This window comes from Chiloscyllium punctatum, chromosome 5 (assembly GCF_047496795.1).
Source record: "Chiloscyllium punctatum isolate Juve2018m chromosome 5, sChiPun1.3, whole genome shotgun sequence".
Lineage (NCBI taxonomy): Eukaryota > Metazoa > Chordata > Chondrichthyes > Orectolobiformes > Hemiscylliidae > Chiloscyllium > Chiloscyllium punctatum.
Window position 1 is genome coordinate 46,807,888 of NC_092743.1, and position 27,129 is coordinate 46,835,016.

At 45.9% G+C, this 27,129-nt stretch overlaps 1 protein-coding gene across 1 annotated transcript in view; it reads right to left on the reverse strand.

Annotated features, from left to right (window-relative positions):
• tmem67 (transmembrane protein 67) overlaps nt 1–27,129 on the reverse strand; it is a 196,418-nt gene that overhangs the window by 30,214 nt on the left and 139,075 nt on the right. Inside the window, exon 20 of the mRNA XM_072570240.1 lies at nt 17,214–17,353. Within this exon, the coding sequence (XP_072426341.1) occupies nt 17,214–17,353 (140 nt within the window). The remainder of the gene's footprint in view (nt 1–17,213; nt 17,354–27,129) is intronic.

The window sequence follows — 27,129 nt, forward strand, 5'->3', positions numbered from 1 at the left end:
AACCAGTGCAAAACAGAAACGGGCATGACAGGATTTATCTCCCTGGCCTTGAGCTCTGATGCTGATCTGTGCAGACCAGTTAGCAGTATGTTTCACTGATGTTGTCACCATTTATTTTATTCGTGGGATGTGTGTATCACTGATTAGACCTATGCCTACTCCAGCTGGCCTTGAGAATGTAGTGGTGAGACATTTTCTTGAGACACTGAGTTCCATGTGGTGTGGTACACTCAACAGCACATTTAAAGCCTCAACAATATGGTTTTCTGCCTGCTTGTCTATAAACCCCTTCCTTAGCCATCAAGAAGGAATAATATATAATGAGATTGACAATACTGCTTATATTTGCCAACTGCCTTTGAGGAGCTTAAAGACAGAAGAATGACTTCTCAGAGTAGTTGTTCATTCCTTCACAGGCAAGTGGCATTTCCTTTATATTATAGCAGCACTACAAAATCAAATTGTTATCTGTGGTCAACAACTCTTGTATTTTGCTGAAATGCCTTGGGATTTATTTCTGTGGGAAGTCACTATGTAAAATCAAATTATTGGTGTTATCCACGACACCAGGCACAAGAAGAATCCTATTTCTGATCACGACCAATATTATTCTCAGGTTTTGAAATGAGCTTCAGCAACCTTAAGGTGAGCGAAGAATAAAAAACAATATTTGTCAAACTTATGTTCCCTATCACAATACAGTTACTATTTCTGGAGTGTACATGTGCTGTTGGGAGATAACAAAATCAATTTTCACTGTGATGCCCTCAATTTACTATCTAGGCCCAAAAATGAAGAATTGTCACTTCAGTAATGTAGAAGATGATGGCTTCTGCAGAACCATAACTTGTAAACGTCTGTAGTGCTCAGCTCCCAGCCCTGCCTGAGTTTTGAGCTTGTTGCATAACTGTGTACACCTGATTTCTGCTTACAGTCATCTCATGTGCTTTTCTGGCAAGCATCTGAGTGTCTTGTACTCTGACATAAAATGTTAAATAAAGATGCAACATTGCAATTCCCTGATGCTCTGGTACTACCCCTCTGTCTAAGGTGGAATGGAGAATTATGGTCATTGCCTCAGTAATTCAATCTTTCCTAAGTTTCTTCCAGTATATCCAAAATTGGAGATGTAGTGGACACTCAAGAAGGTTACGTCAGAGTACTACGGAATCTTGATCAGATGGGCCAAGGTTTGGCGAATAGAATTCAATTTAGATAAATGTGAGGTGCTGTGTTTTGGAAAGGCAAATCAGGGCAGGACATATACGCTTAATGGTAAGGTCCTGGGGAGTGTTGCTGAACAAAGATACCTTGGATTGCAGGTTTATAATTCTTTGAAAGTGGAGTCGCATGTAAATAAGATAGTGAACAAGGTGTTTAGTATGCTTACCTTTACTGGTCAGAGCATCGAGTATAGGAGTTGGGAGGTCATGTTGTGGCTGCACAGGATATTGGTTAGGCCACTTTTGGAATATTATATGAAATTCTTTATAGGAAAGATTTTGTGAAAATTAAAATGGTTCAGAAAAGATTTAGAAGGCTGTTGCCAGGATTGGAGGGTTTGAGCTATAGGGAGAGCTGAATAGGCTGGCACTGTTTTCCCTGGAGTATCAGAGACTGAAGGGTAACCTTATAGAGGTTTATAAAATCATGAGGGACATGGACAAGGGTAAATAGACAAGGTCTTTTCCCTGGAGTGGAGGAGTCCAGAACTTGAAGGCAAACGTTTGGGGTGAGAGGAGAAAAATTTAAAAGGGACCCAAGGGGCAATTTTTTCATGCAGAGGGTGGTACATGTATGGAATGAGCTGCTGCAGAGGAAATGGTGGAGGCTGGTACAGTTATAACATTTAAAAGGCATCTCAATGTGTTTATGAATAGGAAGGGTTCAAAGAAATATGGGCCAAGTGCTGGCAAATGGGACGAGATTAGTTTAGGATATCTGGTCAGCATGGACAATACAGCATTGGATTGAAGGGTTTATTTCAATGCTGTACATCTTTATGACTCTATGACTTTATGTACACTCTATCTAAGCCTCTCAGTGTTCTATAACTTTCAATAAGATCTCCTCTCCCCATTCTACTAAAGTCTGTCAAACACAGACCCAAAGTCTTCAACCACTCTTCATGTTACAAGCCCTTCATCGTCAGGATCATTCTTGCACACCTCCTCTGGACCCCTTCGAATGCCAACACATCCTTCCTGAGGCCAAAAAATCCTTATAATATTCCAAATGCATTCTGACCAAAGCCTTATACAGCCTCAGCAGTACATCCTTGCTCTTGTATTCTGGACTTCTTGAAATTAATGCTAACGTTTATTTGCCTTCCCAACTACTAACTGAACCTTCATGTTAATCTTAAGAGAATGCTGAACTAGGATTCCTTTTATGTTTCAGAAATAGTCTGTGTCACTGGCACCATCCTGAAAAAAGACCCCTTTATCCCCACTCTCTACCTTCTGCCAGTCAGCTAATTCTCTAACCGTGCCAGTACCTTACACTGAACACCATGGGCACTTTTTAGAAACCTTCTGTGGGTCATCTTGTCAAAGACTTTTTGGAATCCAAATGGATCAGTCCATTGGCTCTTTTGATGAACTTTATCTACTTTCTCAAAGAATTCTACCAGATTTTTCAGCCCTTGAAAAAAAACATGCTGAATCAGGCCCATTTTCCTGGATCTGGCCAGGGCTACATATTCCTCTTTGCGTGAAAAAGATGTTCATCAGGTCCTTTTTAAATCTTTCTCCTCTCATATTAAACCTATGTCCTCTGGTTTTGAACTTCCCTTCCCTGGGAAAAAGACCTTGGCTATTAACCCTATCCATGCCCCTCATCAACCTTTTTTTACTTTGGTCCTACTTAATATCATACTATTTCGAACAAATATGGAGAATGCTGGAGAAAGCAAGTCATACCAGACTCAGAACATTGACTCTGTCTCTCTCTCTCCACAGATGCTGCCAGCCTGCTTTGTGTCTTCAGCATTCTGTGTGTTTCTTTCAGATTTGCAGCATATGCAGTATTTTGCTTCTATGCTTTTTCTGTACTGGGACTGTTTGTCTTTCACAATTCAATAGATAATATTTCCTGGTTACTACATTCCTGCCAAGGCAGCTTACACTCTTCCCAATAGCTCTAGCAAACTGCTGCAAGGAAATTGGTAGTGACTCTATTCAGGTGTAATCTGTCCATATTTCAGCTCCCAGAATTGACTTTGAGTTTGAGTTCAGGGATCTAAAGCCCTTAATTCTGCACCATCCCTCAGCCATGTATTCATCTTTATTACCTTCCTGTTTTTATGTTATAGTCAGTTGGATGGACAGCTGGTTTGCAATGCAGAGTAACACCAATAATGCAGCTCCAATTCCTTTTCTGGCTGAGGTCACAATGAAGGTTTCACATTCCCAATCTCACCTCCTGCCTGAGGCATAGTGACCCTCAAGATAATTCATGACTAGTCATCTCGCTCTAATGAGAAGTTAACCTTATGGTCCTCTACAGAAACTTTGTCTTACTTTTATACTCACACGGAGATTGAATTTGGACTTACTATCCTTGAGGTCCTACTTGTTAGAACTTTTTCTTAGTGTTCTAACTCTGCCTGGAGTATTTCATTCCTCTTACTATCTATGTTGATTGTACCAATATACTAACATGGACAGTGACTGCTGGTTAGTTGGTAGCAGAAATGAAACATTGCTGGAAAGCTGGTGCAGAAGGGATGGCATAATAGTTCAAAGGAACGGCACTGTAATTCAGTGATGAGCACTGCTGCCTCACAGTGCCAGGGACCCAGGTTCAATTCCACCCTCAAGCAACTGTCTGCGTTGAATTTGTGTCTATGTGGATTTCCTTTGGGTGCTCCAGGTTCCTCCCACAGTCCAAAGATGTGCAGGTTAGGTGGATTTGCCATGCTAAATTGTCCCATAGTGTCCAAGGATGTGCAGGCTACATATATTAGCCCATGGGAAATGTAAGGTTTCAGGGACAGGATAGGATAGGTGGGTGCCTCTTCAGAGGGTTGGTGTGGACTCGATAGGCCTAATGGACTACTTCCACACTGTAGGATTCTATGATTGTGTGAAAATTGAGTGGTGGTCTGCAAAAGGTAATTGGATACAGAAATGTGAAGTAAAATCAATGACAAATCAGTAAAGACAAAGACAAAAGGTAATGCAGCCAAAATTAGAACTCAATGGATATCCAGCTAAGACAAAACAGGAAAAGAAATCTTATAATAGTCACAAACAACTTAATATTACAGGAAGCTCAGAGGACTATAGAAAATTGGGGAGGGTAGGAAAAAAAGAAAGCAAAGACAAGAATTTTAACTCAAGAAATACAGGCAAGGTATCAGAGGAATGGCACTTTGCAAACACTATATCATTATTTAACAACAACAAAAACAGAAATTGCTGGAAATGCTCAGCAGGTCTGACAGCATCTGTGCTGAGAAATCAGAGTTAATGTTTCAGGTTGAGTGACTCTTCCTCTGAACTAATGGTAGCTAGGGAAAAGCTTGTTTTTTTAATGCAAATGATAGAGTGGAGGGAGCGGGTAAGAGTATATGATAGATGGAGATAAAGCCCATAAGACAGAGAGAGAGAGAGAAAGAGAGGGAGGGAGAGAGAGAGAGAGAGAAGAGCGAAGAGAGGTTAAAATGACAAAGGAGTGAAGAATGATCAGCTGGGGAGAATGAATAGCTATTAGAATACAATTAGCGGCTAATGATGGCTGCTCTGTAATAGCAGACCATCTCGGCTTTTTGCCAGGTCTTTATGCTGGCTTCGGCCTAACGCCAATTCAGGAACCAGCCAACCTCAGAGCTATGGCCTCAGCAGCCGCTCGCAGCCCTGGCCAGGGCATTCGCAACACAGTCAGGGTGACTGTGAAGAAGATTGAGGATCATACACCGCTCGACCGCACCCTGTTTATTAAGAAGGTACTGTTGGGATGCTGTGGGTTTGCTGCTGCGGACGTGTACTGCCTGCAGGATTTCCCTGGGGTAGGCTACTTTGATGTGATCTTCAGAAGCGTGGAGCAGTGCGAACAGCTCCTGAAGGTCTTCAAGGAGAAGGAAGGGGAGCCGCTGTTTTCCATCTTGTCAGCGACCCCATTGTGTGTGCTTCCTGCACAGAGGAATCGGGTTGGTACAATCCATATGTACAACCCTTACGTTCCAGCGGCTGATGTCCTGACCTTCCTGGGAAGGTACGTCCAAGTTGAGGGAGAAGCCACTGATGTGATTGACCTCTTTGGGATCTGGACCAGTAAACGGCAGGTCAGGGTAACTCTGAGGGCCGATGATAGTGGGAACATCCTCCACCCACCCTCGAGCTTCGCAATTGGAGGGAGCAGAGGCTACCTGACATATGCAGGGCAGCCGAAAGTGTGCCGAAACTGCGGGAAGTCGGGACACATGGCGGCGGATTGCAAAGTGACCATCTGCAGGAACTGCAAACAGGAGGGTCACTTGACTAAGGACTGTCAGGAAGAAAAGAGCTGCAACCTGTGCGGAGAGGCAGGCCACATGTATAAGACCTGCCCAAGACGGGGGGGCCCCACTTACGCACAGATGGCTGGAGGTGGCAATGTGAGCCGTGGACCCCCAAAGACCAGTAAGGTCCACCCGGACAGCAGGGAAATGGAGTCTGGTGGCACCCAGAAAGAAGAACAGGCTGGAGTGGAGGAGGCGGCAGCCAGCGGAGAGACACAGCAGCTAAACCTAGCTCTAGCCGGGTAGATGGAAGAAATGGAGGAGGAGGAGGTAATCAAGCATGCAGAGGAGTCGATACCTGTTAAAAACAGGAAGAGGAAATCTTGCCAGGCCCCCAAAGCCTCCCAGCAAAAGGGGAAAAGACAGCTGCACGAGGGAGGGACGGCCAGCTCTTCAGAGGGGGAAGATGGACGCAAAGAAGGCCATCACCACCAGAAGAAGAGACAGAGCGCCGTCGGTAAAGAAGAGGGCATTTCCTCCCAACCAGGAAACAACGGACCCCCCGAAGTCCACCCTCCACCCAGTGAGAACCAGGAGGTACCCACTGCCCCACAACTACAGGCAACCGAGAGCTGTGATCCTCTGACAGTCCCATTGTCAGACACAGAACTGGACAGGGAGGACCCTTGCCTTGGCTCAATGACACCAGACCGGGTAAATGACCCCAGTGAGGAGCTGGATAGCTACCTCAGCCCAGCGAAGGTCCAGCAGTTCGTGCTTACGATGGGGATGTAGACAAGCTACCCCAGAGACAGGACAATCAAATGGACAATGGTAACCCCATAAACTGGGGGTTAAAGAAGTTGCATTTGCTTTCATATAACAGGGCACCCACTCAGTAGGTGGGTTCCGTTGAAGCCACAGCCAAATACCAAGAGACTGGATAGTTAATAAAGGTAACTGTTAATAGGATAACTGTGAATTCGATTAATTCAATTTGTTCTTTGTAACGTTAAGACATGCAATGTATATAACTATGAACAACATGGAAAATTGTACAAGTACCAGAGATTTATTTACATGAATAAAGTATATTTTGAAATAAAAAAAAACATGTACTGCCGGCTGGATTTCCCTGTGGCAGGCTATTTCAATGTGACCTTCAGGAGCATGAAGAATTGCAAGCAGCTCCAGTAGGTCTTCAAGGAGAAGGAAGGGGAACCTCTGTTCTCAATTTTGTTGGCGGTCCTGTTGTGTGTGCTTCCTGCGCAAAGGAGTCGGGTTGTAACAATCCAGATGTACAACCCACACATCCCAGCAGCAATGTCCTGACCTTCTTGCGAAGATATGTCCAGGTCGAGGGAGAAAGTACCGATGTGGTCGATCCTTTCGGGATCTGGACCAGCAAATGACAGGTCAGGGTAACCCTGAGGTCGATGCCAGTGGGAACATCCTCCACCCACCCTCCAGGTTTGCCATCGGAGGAAGCAGAGGTTACCTGACATACGCAGGGCAGCCGAAAATGTGCCGAACCTGCGGGAGGTCAGGCCACATGGCGGCGGATTGTAAGGTGACCGTCTGCTGAAACTGCAAGCAGGAAGGCCACCTGACCAAGGAATGTAAGGAGGCCAAGAACTGTAATCTGTGCGGAAAGGAGGGCCGCAAGTACAAGGCCTGCCCAAGACGAGGGGCCACCACCTACGCACAGATGGCTGGAGGTGGCAACACGAGCCGTGGACCGGCTAAGACAAGCAAGGTACACAAAACAGCACAGGAACGGTGTCTGGAGGCACCCAGATGGATGGGCAGGCTGTAACGGAGCAGGCGGCAGACGGCAGGGAGATGCAGCAGCTGATCTAAGCTCCTTCAAGACAGACAGAGGAAATGGAAGAGGAGGGATTCAAAGGAGGCAGAGGATTGGATACTGTCAAAAGCAGGAAGAGGAAACCTCCCAAAGCCACCCAGTGAAGGGGGCATGCGCCAAGTCTTGGGAGGAGTGTATCAGCAAAGTGAGGCAGAAACTGAGCAGATGAAAGCTACGTCGGTCTCCATCGCGGGAAAAAGCCTGGTCATCAGGTGTGAGGCACTGTCATTGCTATTATACGTGGCACAGGTCTGGCCTATTCCCAGAACCTGGGCCGCTGCAGTCACCTGGGCCATCTTACGGTTTATATGGAGGTCAAAGATGGACTGGGTCCGAAGGGACTCGCTGTACAAAGATCTGGGCAATGGGGGTAAAAATACACCCAATGCCACCCTCACCCTGATGGCCACCTTTGTGTGTGGCTGCATCAAGCTGTGCGTGGTTCCCCGGTACGCAAACACCAAGTGTCACTACGTACTGAGGTTCTACCTGTCCCCGGTGTTGCGAAGGATGGGCCTGGCCTCGCTACCGCGGATCGCTCCGAGTAGTTGGACCGTTCCGTATCACCTGTCCTTCGTGGAGAAGTTTATGAAGAAAAACACCTTTGACCACAAGTCCATCAGGAAGTGGTCAGCAAGTAGTATCCTCGAGACCCTTCGGGAAAAGGAAAAGGAGAGGGCGGATCCTGTCGAGCGGTTCCCTGAGCAGACTGTCAAAGCCATTTGGCAGAATGCCTCATCGCCAGAACTTTCCAACAAGCACCAAGACATGGGCTTGGCTGGTGGTGAGAAGGGCTCTGCCTGTGAGATCCTTTATGCATGCCTGGACTCTCAGCCGCACCGCACGCTGCCCTCAAAGCGGCTGCGGGGGGGGGGGGGGGACACGAGACTGTCACACACCTCCTTCTGGAATGTGCGTACGCAAAAGAAGTCTGGAGAGGAATGCAGTGGTGGTTGTCAAGGTTCATCCCGAGCAGCGCCGTGACGCGGGACTCCGTGCTCTACGGCCTGTTCCCCCGGACGCACACCGAGATGAACATCAACTGTTCCTGGAGGATCATCAACTCAGTGAAGGACGCTCTCTGGGCGGTCCAAAACCTGTTCATCTTCCAGATGAAGGAGTTGACCCTGACTGAGTGTTGCAGACTGGCACATTCCAAGGTCCAGGACTACGTGTTGAGGGACGCGCTGAAGCTTGGGGCAGCTGCCGCCAAGGCGGGGTGGGGAAAGACCACCGTGTAGCATCTGCCTGCCTAAAGAAGAACAGGGGGCCCGCACAGTCATTTGGGCTCTGCTGACGCCTCAGCTAAAAATGTAATCGTACAGACCTGTAAATAGGAATGATTACTCTGTTTCGATTTGCAAACAAATGGAATGTTTACAAATGTATGGCATGTCCAACTGTACAGACCATTAAAGTATTTTATGAATAAAGTATATTTTTGAAATTAAAAAAAAGCGGTCCCCGAGCGCTCTCGGTCAGATCCACCGTCGTCACGCCGGTTGTCTTCTCTGACCACTGCCTCCTGCTGGCTGACTGTCACCTACAGGACGAGCAGCGGGCTGGTAAGGGAACGTGGAAGCTGAACACAAAGCTGTTGACCCCGGGAGACATTGAGGAGCTCAAGAGGGACTACGCATGTTGGAGAACAGTGAAGCCCCTCTTTGAGTCCCCAGCGGACTGATGGGAATGATAAAAGGGAACATCAAGAGGTTCTTCATCCTCAAAGGTGTTCAGGAGGCGAGAGAGAGGCGGGGAAAACTGTCCCAGCTCCAGGAAAGTATGCAGAACCTGCTCCTGCTGCAGACGATGGGGGTGGATGTCACGGAGGACCTCAAGGAGGTGAAGGGCCAGCAAGCCTCTCTCTTTGCCTCGGAGGCCTCCAAGATAATCTTCCGGTCCAGGGTCCGCTCGGTGGAGCAGGACGAGACGTGCTCACGTTTCTTCTTCCAGAAGATGCACAAAGAGAGCTCTGTGCTCAGCAGCCTGAAGGAAGGAGATGGCTCGATAACGTCATCTCAGGCTGACGTCATGAAGATCAGTAAATCCTTCTATGCCAGTCTGTATGACGCGAAGCCGACCGACAGCACGGCCTCCCCGTCATTCCTGTCCTCTATCATGGAGGTCTTAGACGACAGAACACGCGAGAGGCTGGACCAGCTGCTATCTCTGGACAAGCTGACCTAGGCCCTCAAGTCCTTCAAAAAGAATAAAACTCCCGGAAGCGACAGCTTACCGGTCGAGCTCTATTCCGCTCTGTGGGACTCGATTGGCCAGGACCTGCTGGAGGTGTATGTCAGTATGCTTCGGGCAGGTACATGAGTGAATCCATGAGGAAAAGCATCATCACCCTCATCTACAAGCGGAAGGGGGAGAGGGAGGAATTCAAAAATTGGAGACCAATCTCACTGTTGAAGGCGGATTACAAAATTCTGTACAAACCTGTGCTGTACCGGGCAGGAAGATCGCTGAGAGTCTCGCACTCCTCAGGGATACGATCGCCTACGTGCAGGACAGAGGGTTGGACACCTGCCTGATCAGCCTGGGCCAGGAGAAAGCCTTTGACAGGATATCACACAGGTATATGAGAGATGTTCTCTCCAAAATGGGCTTTGGGGAGGGAATCTGCACTTGGATCAGACTGCTCTACACCAACATTGTCAGTGCAGTCTCAATCGATGGGTGGGAGTCAGATCTGGAGTCAAGCAGGGCTGCCCTCTCTCTCTCGTGCATATGTGACCAGTTCGAATGGGCCTCGGGGGCCAAGGTAAACCGAGGCAAGAGCGAGGCCATGCTCTTTGGGAACTGAGCCAACCAATCCTCGATCCCCTTCACCGTCAGGACCGACCACTTGAAGGTGCTGGGTATTTGTTTCGGGGGGGGCTGGGGTGTGTGCCAAGTGTTGGGAGGAGCGTATCAGCAAAGTGAGGCAGAAACTGGGCAGATGGAAGCTACGGTCGCTCTCCATCGCGGGAAAAAGCCTGGTCATCAGGTGTGAGGCACTGTCATTGCTATTATACGTGGCACAGGTCTGGCCTATTCCCAGAACTTGTGCTGCTGCAGTCACCTGGGCCATCTTCCAGTTTATATGGAGGTCAAAGATGGACCGGGTCCGAAGGGACTCGCTGTAAAAAGATCTGGGCAACGGGAGAAAAAATACACCCAATGCCACCCTCTCCCTGATGGCCACATTTGTGTGTGGCTGCATCAAGCTGTGCGTGGATCCCCGGTACGCAAACGCCAAGTGTCACTACGTACTGAGGTTCTACCTGTCCCCGGTGTTGCGAAGGATGGGCCTGGCCTCGCTGCCGCGGAACGTTCCGAGTAGTTGGTCCATTCCGTATCACCTGTCCTTTGTGGAGAAGTTTATGAAGAAAAACACCACAAGTCCATCAGGAAGTGGTCAGCACGTAGTGTCCTCGAGACCCTTTGGGAAAAGGAGAGGGCGGATCCTATCGAGCGATTCCCTGAGCAGACTATCAAAGCCATTTGGCAGAATGCCTCATCGCCAGAACTTTCCAACAAGCACCAAGACATGGCTTGGCTGGTTGTGAGAAGGGCTCTGCCTGTGCGATCCTTTATGGTGGTAAAAACAATGACTGCAGATACTGGAAACCAGATTCTGGTGCTGGAAGAGCACAGCAGTTCAGGTATCATCCAAGGAGCAGTGAAATCGAATTTCGGGCAAAAGCCCTACATCAGGAATAAAGGCAGAGAGCTGAAGCATGGAGAGATAAGCTAGAGGAGGGTGGGGGTGGGGAGAAAGTAGCATAGAGTACAATAGGTGAGTGGGGAGGGGATGAAGGTGATAGGTCAGGGAGGAGAGGGTGGAGTGGATAGGTGAAAAAGGAGATAGGCAGGTAGGACAAGTCTGGACAAGTCATGGGGACAGTGCTGAGCTGGAAGTTTGGAACTAGGGTGAGATGGGGCAAGGGGAAATGAGGAAATTGTTGAAGTCCACAGTGATGCCCTGGGGTTGAAGTATTCCGAGGCAGAAGATGAGGCATTCTTCCTCCAGGCGTCTGGTGGTGAGGGAGCGGTGGTGAAGGAGGCCCAGGATCTCCATGTCCTCAGCAGAGTGGGAGGGGGGAGTTGAAATGGTGGGCCACAGAGCGGTGTGGTTGATTGATGCGGGTGTCTCGGAGATGTTCCCTAAAGCGCTCTGCTAGGAGGCGCCCAGTCTCCCCAATGTAGAGGAGACCGCATCGGGAGCAACAGATACAATAAATGATATTAGTGGATGTGCAGGTAAAGCATTGATGGATGTGGAAGGCTCCTTTAGGGCCTTGGATAAAGGTGAGGGAGGAGGTGTGGGCACAGGTTTTACAGTTCCTGCGGTGGCAGGGGAAAGTGCCAGGATGGGAGGGTGGGTTGTAGGGGGGCGTGGACCTGATCAGGTAGTCACGGAGGGAACGGTCTTTGTGGAAGGCAGAAAGGGGTGGGGAGGGAAATATATCCCTGGTGGTGGGGTTTTTTTTGTAGGTGGCGGAAATGTCGGCGGATGATTTGGTTTATGCTAAAGTTGGTAGGGTGGAAGGTGAGCACCAGGGCCGTTCTGTCCTTGTTACGGTTGGAGGGGTGGGATCTGATGGTGGAGGTGCAGGATGTGAACGAGATGTGTTGGAGGGCATCTTTAACCACGTGGGAAGGAAAATTGCGGTCTCTAAAGAAGGAGGCCATCTGGTGTGTTCTGTGGTGGAAGTGGTCCTCCTGGGAGCAGATATGGTGGACGCGGAGGAATTGGGAATAGGGTATGGAATTTTTGCAAGAGGTAGGGTGGGAAGAGGTGTAGCTGAAAATGTGTTGCTGGAAAAGTGCAGCAGGTCAGGCAGCATCCAAGGAACAGGAGGTGGCGCCAATGCAGTCATCAATGTAGCGGAGGAAGAGGTGGGGAATGGTGCCGGTGTAATTACGGAAGATCAACTGTTCTACGCAGCCAACAAAAAGACAGGCATAGCTGGGGCCCACACATGTGCTACCCCTTTGGTCTGCAGGAAGTGGGAGGATTCGAAGGAGAAATTATTAAGGGTGAGGACCAGTTCGGCCAAACGAATGAGAGTGTCGGTGGAAGGGTACTGTTGGGGACATCGGGAGAGGAAAAAACAGAGGGCTTAGAGGCTCTGGTCATGGCGGATGGAGGTGTAGAGGGATTGGATATCCATGGTGAAGATGAGGCGTTGGGGGCCGGGGAAACGGAAGTCTTGAGGAGGTGGAGGGCATGGGTGGTGTCTCGAACGTATGTGGGGAGTTCCCGGACTAGGGGGGGGATAGGGCAGTGTCGAGGTAGGTAGAAATGAGTTCAGTGGGGCAGGAGCATGCTGAAACAATGGGTCGGCCAGGGTGGTCAGGCTTGTGGATCTTGGGAAGGAGGTAGAACCGGACAGTGCGGGGTTCCCGCACTATGAGGTTGGAAGCTGTGGGTGGGAGATCTCCTGAGGTGATGAGGTTCTATATGGTCTGGGAGATGATGGTTTGGTGATGGGGGTGGGGTCATGGTCGAGGGGGCAGTAGGAAGAGGTGTCCTCGAGTTGACGTTTGGCTTCAGCGGTGTAGAGGTCAGTGCGCCAGACTACCACTGCGCCCCCTTTATCCGCTGGCTTGATGGTGAGGTTGGGATTAGAGCAGAGGGATTGGAGGGCTGCGCATTGTGAGGGTGAGAGGTTAGAGTGGGGGAGGGAGGTAGACAGGTTGAGGCGGTTAATGTCCCGGCGGCAGTTGAAAATGAAGAGGTCGAGGGCAGATAATAGACCAGCGCAGGGTGTCCAGGTGGATGCAGTATGTTGGAGGTGGGCGAAGGGGTTCTCAGAAGGTGGGCGGGAATCCTGATTTTGAAAGTAAGCTCAGAGGCGGAGGTGACGGAAGAATTGTTCGACGTCACGGCGTGTATTAAACTCATTGATGCGTGGACAGAGGGGAATGAAGGTGAGTCCTTTGCTGAGGACTGATCGTTCGTCCTCAGTGAGGGGGAGGTCTGGGGGGATGGTGAAAACTCGGCAGGGCTGGGAGCTGGGATCTGGTGTGGGTGTGGAGCTGGGAGTAGGGGCGGAACCTGTAACTGGAGTGGGTGTGATGGTGGGGGGAATGGGGGTGGAGTCATGAGCAGGGGTAGTGTTCCCCTCGGGGTTCTGGGGGGTAGAGATAGTGACAGTGGGGTCTGTGGGGGGCGTGTCAGCAGAATGCAAGTGACTGGCACTGGTGGGGGCGGAAGTGGTGGTGACCATGGCAGTAGGGATGGCGGAAGTCACTGAGCATGTGGCATCAGCGATGATGAAGGGCGGAAGTGATGTCATGTGTGAGGAGTGGAAGTGGTTGTGGGAGTGGCCATGATGGGGGTGGAAGTGACGTCATCAATCAGAGTGGGGGTGGCAGCTGCATCAGCCGCATGGCTCATGGAGATCCTTTATGCACGCCCGGACTCTCAGCCGCACCGCACGCTGCCCTTGAAGCGGCTGCCAGGGGGACGAGACTGTCTCACACCTCCTTCTGGAATGTGCCTATGCAGAGGAAGTCTGGAGAGGAATGCAGTGGTGTTTGTTGAGGTTCGTCCCGAGCAGCGCCGAGACGTGGGACTCCATGCTCTACGGCCTGTTCTCCGGGACGCACACCGAGACGAACATCAACTGTGCCTGGAGGATCATCAGCTCAGTGAAGGACGCTCTCTGGGCAGTCCGAAACCTGTTGATCTTCCAGCTGAAGGAGTTGACCCCGACTGAGTGTTGCAGACTGGCATATTCCAAGATCCAGGACTACATGTTGAGGGACGCGCTGAAGCTTGGGGCAGCTGCCGCCAAGGCATAGTGAGGAAAGACCACCGTGTAATGTCTGCCTGACTAAAGAAGAACAGGGGGCCCGCGCAGTCATTTGGGCTCTGCTGACGCTTCAGCTAAAAATGTAATCATACAGACCTGTAAATAGGAATGATTACTCTCTTTTCGGTATGCAAGGAAATGGAATGTTTACATATGTATGGCATGTCCAACTGTACAAACCATCAAATTATTTTATGAATAAAGTATATTTTTGAAATATAAAAAAAAATGTGATAACAAGGCCTGGTTGGGTTGGGTTGGGTTAAGGACATGGGCGAAGATGCCTTAAGCCCTAAAATTGTTGAACTTAATATTGAATCCAAAAGGCTGTGGATATCCCAAGCAGAAAATGAGATGCTGTCCTTCCTGAATATTCTATGGCTTCTGACCAATTGGATCATGAGTGAGGTTCAAAGCATCCAATGGTGTTGTGCCAACGTCCAAAGCTGGGGAGGTGTCAAATGCACGCCTTCAGGCACTGAGTGGAAGTCAGGTACAGAGATCTGATCTATGCTTTTCCAATGTACAACTGTTGGACTTGTCATCTGCGTGTGTGGCTACTAAGGATAGCTGGTCGTGTTGTTTCGTGGCTAGTTGGTGTTCATGGATACGGATCACTAGCTGTCTTCCTGTTTGTCCTATGTAGTGTTTTGTGCAGTCCTTGCATGGGATTTTGTGTACAGGTACAGAGAACACCTGACAGAGAATTCACCACAAAGGTATACAGGAAAGCTACACACACAGACCAAGTCCTGAACTATGAAAGCAACCACCCCAACACACACAAAAGCAATTGCATCAAGACACTGTTCAAAAGGGGCACGGCACACTGCAGTACACCAGAACTGCAAAAAGAGGAAGAAGAACACCTATACAATGTATTCGCCAAAAACGGATACCCTCGCAATTTCATCAACAGATGCCTAATGGAAAGACAACGGAATGAGGACATGCCGCAACCCAAAGGACTAGCCACACTACCATACATCTAGAGCATTTCCAAACTGACAGCCAGACCACTGTGACCACTAGGACTCATAACAGCACACAAACCAACAGCAACTCTCAGACAACAACCCACCAGAACGAAGGACCCGATACCCAGCATGAGCAAAACCAATGTAGTGTACAAAATCCCATGCAAGGACTGCACAAAACACTACATAGGACAAACAGGAAGCCAGCTAATGATCCGCATCCATGAACACCAGTAGCCATGAAACGACACGACCAGCTATCCTTAGTAGCCACACACGCAGATGACAAGCAACATGAGTTCAACTGGGACAACACTACAATTATAGGACAAGCCAAACAGAGGACAGCCAGGGAATTCCTAGAGGCATGGCACTCATCCACAGATTCAATCAATAAGCACATCGACCTGGACCCAATATACTGACCACTGCAATGGACAACTGGAACTGACAACCAGAAGCGGCAGATTCAAACCACAACAAATGCCGGAGGAAAGATCACAGAAGCGCTTCACAGGAGGCTCCCAAGCACTGAGGATGTCACCTAGACAGGGGACGAAACGTCTGCAACACAAATTCCCAGCTCGGTGAACAGAACCACAACAACAAGGTAAAGAATTCAAGAGCAAGCATGGAATTGAATAAGATGTTTGCTAGGCCACAGCTGGAATTTTGTGTTCAGTTCTGGCATTATAGGAAGGATATAATTGCTCTGAAAAAAAAATAGAGAAGCTTACAAGAATGTTGGCAGATCTTGAAAACTGCAGCTGTGAGGAAAGATTAGAAAAGCTTAGAACAGAAGAGACTGAGATGTAACTTAGTAACTTAGCAGAGTTTTAGGGACCAAGATGGAGTAGACAGATAAGACCTGTTTCCTCCCACGGAGAGGTAAATTAACAGGGCACAGATTTAACATGATTGGCAAAAGGAATGGAGGGGACGGAAAAAGGAATCTTTTCATTCACAGCAAGGCTGGTATCTGGAATTAGCTGCCAAGTTTTGAGATGAAGGCAGAAACCTGCAGCTCATTTGAGAGGTATTTTGATCTGCTGTAACATGTAAGGCTACAGAATAGGTATGGAACATTGGATTAGAATGGGCACTTGAAATTGTTTTTGGCCAATACATACAATGGCTGAATGGCCTCTTTCTGGGCCATAGCTTCGATCTGTTTCCATGATCTTTAAAGTTCCTAATATCCTTTGTTAGCAGTTCTTTGACAACCATTAACACCAGAATTCTGGCTTAGCAATTTGCTCAGAAATTGCTGAGGCCTCAACTAAAATGCTACAGGACCTGATGCTTGCACTAACCATTGGCTCCATGCAAGGGCCTGGAAACTAATACAGATTTCTTCAGAAAAGGCGAGAAACTGTAAGGTAAAGTGGAAAAATAAAAATGTTTATATCTTGAGTAATTACTGAATTGATAACTAACTGTATTGCCCAAAAACGTACAAAGGCTTCTCCTCTTCATAAAGGTGATCATAAACAGTAACAACTTGTACTTTGTCTTTGAAATCTAGGAAAGTACAAGATTAGAAAAAGGCAAATTAAATCCCAAAGGACAACAAAATATGCTGAAAAATCTCAGCAGATCTGGCAGCATCTGTGGAGACAGAAGCAGAGTTAACCTTTTGAATCCAATAACATCTTTCTTCAGAACTGCTCTAAACTTCTGAAGAAGAGTCACATTGGACCCAAAATGTTAACTCTGTTTCTCTTTTTGCCTGATAGGGTCAGACCTTTCCAAGAACATTCTGTTTTAATTCCAGATTTTCATCATCCTCAGCATTTTATTGTTATTCAAGTATGAAACAGTAATCGTCCTAATCACCCACTTCCTCAAATGCATACTCAAGCATGGACCTCCAATCTCTCATTTGGCTGCCTATCTTAGATATCACCATGTACATAATGGAATATAATCTAAATTATTCATATATCTTTCCCCTTCTCAGGCGTGTCTTTGTCCCCAGCTTCTTGTGATTGTAGCAATCTCAAGTATATTATTCAGTTAAAGTAATTTAAATGAATTTAATTTTACTTTGTCTGGATTTAATTTTATTTCAATTTTTTGAATGCTTGTTCTTTTCCTCACCTATTTGATGTTAAACTTACTTTCAAAAAGAAAATAACAGTAATAAGTTGAAAAATAGGATTAGTTTTTCTGATTGTTTGGATGTTATTCCATTCATTTGCGACAAAGTATGTCCTCCAAATGCTCACAGGAGCTGGGGCAGTCTTTATATCACCTCCACCTATAAGCAATGAACAAACAATTTGATTTATATATGAATTAAAAAGTATTAAAATCCAAAACAGACACAGAATAGAAAACGCATCACAAAATAATCAGCTTTAAACACAGGAAAGACATGTTACTAAGCTCAGTAGCAGTATTTCATAATTCACTTGGACCCGCTGCAATATTGAAGTCAGAATATAGATTTTAGTAACACGTGGGTTAAGCTACACTTCCACTTTTCTTTACAGAAAGCAATAGTACTGAAGAAGTAAAGATCCTGTTTCTGTTTGGGAAATGACAATCTGTGTATAAAATTTTGCCAGAGTACAGTTCTGATGAGGAGTGAATGAAACTTGAGTTTGTTTTCTTTTAAGATTTTTAAGACAGATGGACATAATTATTTTTCGAGCATTTTCTGCTTTCATTCAAGCCTTCTATTTATATCAGTTTGTAAATTCATTATTTATTTCCATTTGTGTGCCTTTCCTTTTACCAATGTATAAATTCTTTTAATATTTTAATGTATTTTCATGTAATGCAGAGATAACCTTTCATATTATCTAAAAGCATCCCACTTTTATAATAATCTTTTATAAAGTTACTTTAATAATTGACCTGTCATCTTTTATCTTTCCCCACTCTTACTTTCCAATTTGACCAAACTGTTCATATTTAATTTTTATCTCTGGCATAAGATTATGCTGAAAATATCAACTGCTTTTTTTCCCTTTGTCGACCATCATTCTATCTTTCCTTCTATAGTGAATCATATGAACGTATGAATTTGAAGCAGGAGTAAGCCATTTGGCTCTTTGAGTCTGCTCCACTATTTGATAAGATTGTAGCTGATGAAATTGTGGCCTCAATTTTACTTCTCTGTCTATCCCATACATATTGTCCCTTTTTACAATGAAGAATCTATCTCAAAATATGCTCTCTGGAGAACAGAATTCCTTAGATGAAATATTCTTTGAGAAAATAATTTCTCTACATATCCATCTTAAATGATCCTTAATTTTTAAATTATGTTCCAGAGTTCCAGTCTCTCCCACAAGGGGAAATATTTTCTTAGATTTCATCTTGTCAATTAACATCAGGAGCTGATGTTTCAATAAGATCAACTCCAATACTTCTAAACTGCAATGGATACAGGCTCAAATTGTCTAAACTGTCCTCATAACATAACCTCAGTAAAGGAATCTGTAAATTTAACATTTCCTGACCTGCTTCTAATGCTATTCCAGCTTTTCTTAGGTTAAAAAGACCAAAGCTCCTAGCAATCAACTTAATACTCTATTTGCTTTTGCTAGTACTTATGGCTTTAGTTATGAAAAATAATTTCTCTAATACTGGTTTCTGATTTGTTTGGATATAAATATATTTTGCACTAACTACGTCCATATGCCTATTGATTTGCCAATTTGCCAAACTTGAGCCCATTCCCCTACCATATCAAGGTCTGTTTGCATTATTTTTATCCAATATTATTATACTCACAGATTTTGTGTGCTTCTCCACAGATCTCTGAAGGAGCATAAGAGATTGAGTTTTATAAAATCAAGAGGAGCATAGATCAGGTGAATAGCGAAGGGTTTTCCTTAGGGTTGGGGAGTAGAGTGCATAATTTTAAGGTGAGAGGAGAAAGAATTAAAAGGGACCTAAGGGGCAAAGTTTTGACACAGTGGATAATTTGTATGTGGAATGAACTGACAGAGGAAATGGTAGATGCAGGTATAGTCAGAACATTTAAAAGACATTTGGACAGGTACATGAATAGGAAAAGCTTGGAGGGATACTAGCCAAATGCATGCAAATGGAACTAGTTTAGTTTGAGAAACTTGGTTGACAAGGATGAGTTGGACCAAAAAGTCTGCTTCTGTGCTGCATGACTCTGTAACTGCAAACTTATATACCATTCCTCCAACATACATATCATTAATGAAAATCACAAGAGGGAGTGGTCACAATATTGACCACTTGGAACTGGCCTGCAAGAAAATCTGCTGTAATCACACTTTCAGTCTGCAGGAAACCAGCTAATACTAATGCAGTCTAAAGTCTTCCTACCAAAATCCTATCTTTGTAGAGAACTAAGTTTTAAAACTAACTCACAAATGTTTCTGAAAATCCAAATACAATGCCTCCTCCACCCACAAATTAATAATGACTGCAAAATAAAACATTTGTATCAGAAAGATGCAATGGCCTAGAAATTTGATCAAGCCAAAAATGGACATGCCGTGGGACAGGGTAAGATTCACACTCCTATTAGTCTGGCAGCAGACAACACATTAAATTAATTTTTGTAGTGCATTGTTTTGGATAGAAATACAATACTGTACTAATGATTGTCCTGACTTGCCATGATCATTTGACCTGTATGTGCAGCATTACTGTAGGCAACCTCATACACTACTTTAGTAAAGACACAATATGAGCCAGACTGTTACTCTGCATGGTTGTAAAGTGGTGTCAGAGCTGCATAAAAATACAGCTAATAATAGAGGAATGCAGGAACTTTCAGAGCTTCTGAAAGTTGCTAAAGGCATAGGAAGCCACAGAAAAGCAACAAAGATACAGACCACAGCTGAACCTTTTATGAAACAATAGTAGCAGGTTTTTTAATCACTGTGGTAAAACTATGAAAATGCAACAGATTAAGTAAGATAAGAAGCCAGAGGAGCTATAAGTAGACACAGTTTTAGCAATCTTGTAGAATAACCTTTTAAAAGTGTATTCCACTCTGTGTGTGTGTGTGGGGGGGGGGGGGGGGGGGGGGGGTGGGGAGGTGGAGGTGGATGTCAACGTCTATCAGCAAGATTGGTTCGGTTCCACACCTTGAAGGAAATTATTGTTGAAGTGGGAATGCAGTAGGTAGTGAGATAACAAAGATGGAAAGCTTTTTCCTCATCTCAGTTATTTATCTGTTGTGATGCTTCCTTCCACCAGCAGTAGTAGGAGTGACACTGCAGAGTCTTTGTGGAGACGTCTTCACACTGAGCATTCTATAGAACTACTACCATGCAAAGTAATTTTTTTTGAGATTCCCTACAGTGTGGAAACAGGCCCTTTGGCCCTACAAGTCCTCACCAACCCTCCGAAGAGTAACCCACCCAGACCCATTTCCCTCTGACTAATGCATCTAATACTATGGGCAACTTAGCATGGTCAATTCACCTAACCTGCACATCCTGTGGGAGGAAACCGGACCACCCGGAGGAAACCCACGCAGACACGAGAAGAATGTGGAATCTCCACACAGACAGTCTCCCGAGGCTGGAATTGAATCTGGGACCCTGGCGCTGTGAGACAGCAGTGCTAATCCCTGTGCCACTGTGCCACCCTTTCTGCATTCACTGCAGATCTAGCAGCTGAAAACTGAGTCCTCAGCATGATAGACTAATTAGTAAAGTTAGATGACACAGGATTTAGAGAGGGTTTGCCAATTAGATACAAAATTGACTTGACAGTATGAGACAGAGGGTGGTAGTAGAGTGTTTTTTCAGACTGGAGGCCTGTGACTAGCGATGTTCTGCAGGGATCAGTGCTGGGCCTACTTTTGTTTATAATTTATGTAAAAGATTCAGATGAGAATTTAGGCAGTATGTTTAGTAAGTTTGTGGATGACACAAAAATTGATGGTGTAGTCAACAGGTTATCTAAGATTGTAAAGAGATCTTGTTCAAAGGCTTTACTAAAATCCATGTACACAACATCTACCTTCAGTAATTGTTTTTCTTACATCCTCAAAAACCTCAATCAAGTTTGTAAGATAATTTCCCATGCACAAAGCTAGCTGACTATCCCTAACCAGTCCTTGCCTCTCCAAATGCATATAAGTCCTATTTCTCAGAATCCCCTCCAACAACTTAACCCCACCACTGATGTCAGACACATAAGTCTACAGTTCCCAGGCTTCTCCTTACAGCCTTTCTTAAATAAAAGCACAACATGAAGTGTTGGTGAGTGCGAGGGAGACAAGTGGAATTGACAGGATGGGGTTAGAGGACAGAGACAAGCGAAATAGAAACAGGGGAAGAGAAGCAAAATCGATAGGCATGGATGGACAGGATAAAGGGCAGGATTTGAGACAGACAGGATCGAGGGCGAACAGACATAGGGTCAATAGGCTGGATGCATGGGATCAGGGAAGAAGGGTGCAAAGAGAGGCAAGCAGGATTGATAAGATCAGGGGTGGGATACAGAAGCGGGATTGATAGCTGTGGGAGTGACCAGATGGGGAATGGGAAGAAGTGGCTTTGACAGAATGTGATGAGGACTGTTGGTTTGAGGAAGAAATATGCGGTATCGACAGGATTGGGCGGGGAAAAAAAGAGACAAGTGAGATCGAGAGCATCAGGTGTGTGGTAGCGGGGGGAGGTTGGAGAGATGTACAAATGGGATTGACAGGATGGTGGAGGAGAGTCAAGTGAGATCGACAAGCCTGGGATCAGTCGGGTGGCCTGGGTTGACGAGGGGTGGGTCAACTCAGGCAATGCTCTGTGCCTCAGTCACTGCATTGACATCAAAACCCCCTTTCCCACCACTCTCCTTGAATGACGGAGTAGCAGCAGTTGGCAATTCAGCACAAAGAGGCTGTTCCACTATCCGTTTGCTGTGCTCTCTTTAGACCCTTTAATGTCAAGAGTTTCCTGAAATCTAACAATCTCTGTCTTGAATATACTGGATGATTCAGCTTCCATGGTCCACTGGTGTAGTCAATTACAAACATTCATCACCCTGTCAAGAAATTCCTTTCTTTCTGTCTTAATGGTCTGCCCCTATCGAAAGAACATGGCCCCACTGCAACAACAGAACTTTTTTTTGAACTCAAATCTTTAACTTTTTGTCACTCATGAAAATGGACACCCAGGTCTCTTTGGACATCTAGACTTCCTAGTCTCTCAGTACAGGGCTTCCCAAACTGGCAGACAGGATTTTGTGGTTTTAGCTCTAAAACACCAATGGCTGCAGCGGAATTAGGCTAATTTGTGACAGCTGGAAGGCTCTTTTAAAAAAGGCTTCTCCTGGATATGGTTTAATTGACCACTTCAAGACTCGATTCTCAGCATCTGAAAAGGGATAAGTTCATTCCACTTGCCTTTTCATCAGTTGTCCCAGAGGGGAGTGAGTGGGGGAAGATAAGAATACAGATGATGAAAGGTGGCAGGGTGAAATGTGAGCTGGGTGAGCAGGGTGAAAAAGAGGGGGAAATGGGAATTGAAGGGGGTGGGCATGACCCACTCCTTTCACTCAAGGGTTACAACTGATGCAGCACAACTGGGGCAGCACAGTGACTCAGTGGTGAGCACTGTTGCCTCACAACACCAGGAATGAGGGTTCAACTCCACCTTGGGTGACTGTCAATGTGGAGTTGGCGCATTCTCCCTGTAACTGTTTGGGTTCCCTCCGGGTGTCCCGGTTTAGTCCCATAGTCCAAAAATGTGCAGGTTAGGTGGGATTGGCCATAGTTAATGCAGAATTATGGGATAGGGTAGGAGATGGGTTTGGGTGGGATACTCTTTGGAGGGTCATGTAGACGTGATGGGCTGAATGGCCTGCTTCCATGTTGTAAGGATTCTGTGATACTCTGAAGAACCCTACCACTCTGTGTAACAAATGAAGGTTTCTTGCACCCCACCATCTGACACTGCTACACTCCCTTCCCCAAAAGAAATTCATCCTGAGTCTCCAAAGTCTGAGACATGAAAATGGGGTTACCTAGGAAAAAGATCTGGAAGCACTGAAATTGGTTAAGCTGTTTTCAGATTACTGCATTCAGTTCTGGTCTCCCTGCTATTGGAAATTTGTTGTTAAACCTGGAAGGGTTCAGAAAAAATTTACAAGGATGTTGCTGTGATTGGAGGGTTTATGCTATAGGGAGAGGCTGGGGTTTTGTCGCTGGAGCTTCAGAGACAGAACCTTATTGAAGCTTATAAAATCATGAGGAGTATAGTGTACTGAGCATGCAGAAGGAAGAACGTGTGATTTTGAACTGAGGTTCAGTGGTGGCAGAGTGGGAAAACCCTTGGAATAAGAAGGGAAGAAGGCACAGAAACCACAGCATGGGGTGGTGAGAAGGAGATTTCAGGATTCTGGAGGAGACATGGAGAGCCTAAGATCTGAGAAGACGTGGCGGAAGGAAGGCATTGGAGTGTCCTTTCTGTACTCCCTGGCTCTCTTCCCCATTCCCTTTAGTTTTCTCTCGGTCTCAATCTCCCTCTCCTTGTCTCCATGCTAGTCTCCTTAACCTCCACAGAAAAGACCCCCAACAACCCTGTGTCCTAATTCCGCCCACCCCTCACCACTCCTGATTTCTCCATTCATCACCAGCTACGTCTCCCCCACCCCTCTACTTGGAAAACTGGAAAGGTTAATTTAAAGTGATGCATAGAGAACATACATTGGTGTCAACAAATACAGCCATTAAACAACTCCCTGGAAATGGAAACTACATCTTAAATGCCACCTTTAATCATGGGGAGCTGAGCAGATAAGTGCAAAAGATGGTGCTTAAGTATTTTTATTCATCTTCAGACAGAAGTGCCAAGTGGATTCATCACGGCAAGATATAATATCAAAGTTTGAATTATTAATCTTGTTAATTCTGTTTTTACATGTATGTCAAATTGTTGAATTGACAGCATAATCGACAACACATTGAATTGACATGTATGAATGACATATATCTGTTGGGATTGCTTTTCTTTGGAAAAAGGGAGATGTGTTACATCTCACAGTAGGTGTGTGATATTGCTTTAGGGGGCATGATCAGGATGTTACTCCATATCGTGGCACGTAATCTAATTGTATAAACATCACACAGCCTTATTAGGGTGGCATGGTGGCTCAGTGGTTAGCAGGGACCTGCGTTCAATTCCAGCCTCAGGTGACTATCTGTATTGAGTTTGCATATTCTCTCCATGTCTGCGTGGGATTCCTCCGGGTGCTCTGGTTTCCTCCTACAGTCCAAATAAATTCAGGTTAAGTGGATTGGCCATGTTATATCACCCATTGTTTCTAGGGATGTGCAGGCTAGATTGATTAGCCATGGGAAATGCAGGGTTACAGGGATAAGGTAGGGGCATTAATGGGATGCTTTTTGGAGGGGTGGAGTTGACTTGATGGTGGAATGGCCTGCTTCCACACTGTAGATGTTCTGTAATTTTATGATAGGATGATTAAATGTCTTTTACCCAGGTAGGTGTGTTCAAAACCAGAGGGCATAGGTTTATGGTGAGACGTGGAAGATTTAAAAGTGACTTGAGGGACAACTTTTTCATGCATAGGGTAGTGCATGTATGGAATGAGCTGCCAGAAGAAGTGGTGGAGGTGGGTATAATTACATCATTTAAAAGTCATCTGGATGGATACATGAATAGGAAGATTTTAGAGGTATATTTAGAGGTATTTATTCACCTTTATGTTTTTTGAGATCTCCAGCACTTCCTTTTCTGTATTGTGGACTCTTTTCAAGACATCAATATTTATTTCTCTGAGTTCCCTGGCCTCCATTTCTTTCTCCATGTTAAAAACAGTCATAACAGATACAAAATGTTAACTGTTTCTCTCTGCACAGATGTTGCCAGACCTTCTGAGTTTCACTATTTTCTCAAACGTCTTCTCCACTCTCTCCAACTCATTCACTTTGTTCCTTTGTTGTTGCACCCAGAACTGTACAAGGCAACAAACACAAAGAATGCTAGGGAAATTCAGCAACATCTGAACATAGAGAAACAGAGTTATGTTTCCAGTTCAGTATGACTCTTCTCCATACCACTCTTCTTCAGAATACTGAAAAAGGTCATACTGGATTTGAAATATTAACTCTGTTCCTGTTTCCACAGATGTTGCCAGACCTACTGGGTTTCTCCAGCATTCTTTGGGTTTATTTCAAATTTTCCAACATCTCAGTATTATGCCTTTAGATTGTTTGATTATTTGATTGTTCACAGTAATCCAGTTGAGATCTAATCAATGGCTTATTTAAGTTCATCATAATTTTCTGTATGCTATCTCCATATCAATGAAATTAATGCTTTATTAACAGCTCTCTTTATCTGTACTGCTGCCTCTAATGACATATGCACATACACACCTGGGTGTCTCTGCTCCTTTAAGCCCTTAGAATAATATTCTATACTTTACACTGTCTGTGCATATTCTTTGTACCAAAGCACATCATCTCACACATCTCCACACTGAACTTTATCTGCCAATTATCCAGCTACTTCAACAATGTTCTGGATTAGTGGTGCTGGAAGAGCACAGCAGTTCAGGCAGCATCCAAGTAGCTTTGAAATCGACGTTTCGGGCAAAAGCCCTCCATCAGGAAACGTCGATTTTGAAGCTACTTGGATGCTGCCTGAACTGCTGTGCTCTTCCAGCACCCCTAATCCAGAATCTGGTTTCCAGCATCTGCAGTCATTGTTTTTACTTCAACAATGTGTTAATGCACATTTGAAGTCCAAAGATATGCAGGTTAAATGAATTGGCCATGCTAAATTACCCGTGGTGTTAGGTGCATTAGTCAGGGGTGAATGTAGTGGAGTGGGTTTGGGTGGGTTGCTCTTCGGAGGGTTGGTGTGGACTCGTTGGGCCGAAGGGCCTGTTTCCACACTGTAGGGAATCTAATCTGATCTATATCTCTCTTCTTACAACATTCCCAGTTTTATGTAATTTGAAACTTTGAAACTGTCCACTGCAAACCAAGAGCTAGATTATATTTCTCAAGTAATGCAATGGTCTCGCTACTAGTTCCTGGGGAACTCTACATCAACTGTCTTCAGACTTAAAAAGTATCCATTAACCATTAATCTCTGTTTCTAAGCCTTTAGCCAATTTTGTACTTAGAGTCATAGAGTCATAGAGATGTACAGCACAGAAACAGACTCTTCGGTCCAACCTGTCCATGCCAACCAGATATCCCATCCCAATCTAGTCCCACCTGCCAGCACCTGGCCCATATCCCTCCAAACCCTTCCTATTCATATACCCATCCAAATGCCTCTTGAATGTTGCAATCGTACCAGCCTCCACCACATCCTCTGGCAGCTCATTCCATACACATACCACCCTCCCCGCGAAAAAGTTGTCCCCCATATCCTTCCCCTCTCACCCCAAACCCACGCCCTCCAGCTCTGGACCCCCCGACACCAGGGAAAAGACCTTGTCCCCCTATCCTATCCATGTCCCCATTATTCCACAAACCTCTACAAGGTCACCCCCAGCCTCCGATGCTCCAGGGAAAACAGCCCCAGCCCGCCCAGCCTCTCCCTGTAGCTCAAATCCTCCACCCCTGGTCCCACCATCCTCTCTGACCTATCACCTCCATCCCCACCCCCACTCACCTACTGTACTCTATGCTACTTTCTCCCCAGCCCCAACCCCCCTCCCATTTAACTCTCCACCCTGGAGGCTCCCTGCCTCCATTCCTGATGAAGGGCTTTTGCCCAAAAATTTGACTTTCCTGCTCCTTGGATGCTGCCTGACCGGCTGTGCTTTTCCAGCAACACTCTGATCTAAACTCTGGCTTCCAGCATCTGCAGTCCTCATGTTTGCCATGGGAAATGCAAGGTTACAGGGGTAGGGTAGAGGGGTTGGTCTGGGTAGGATCCCCTTTGGAGGGTCTGAGTTGACTTGATGGGCCGAATGACCAGCTTCCACGTTGTAGAGATTCTATTAAAAAGATAAATATTTGAAGAGATGCATGGATCGGATAGGTATGGAGAGATATGGATCAAACGGAGGAAATGTGTCTAGTTTAATTATGAAAACTGGGAAGCCTGT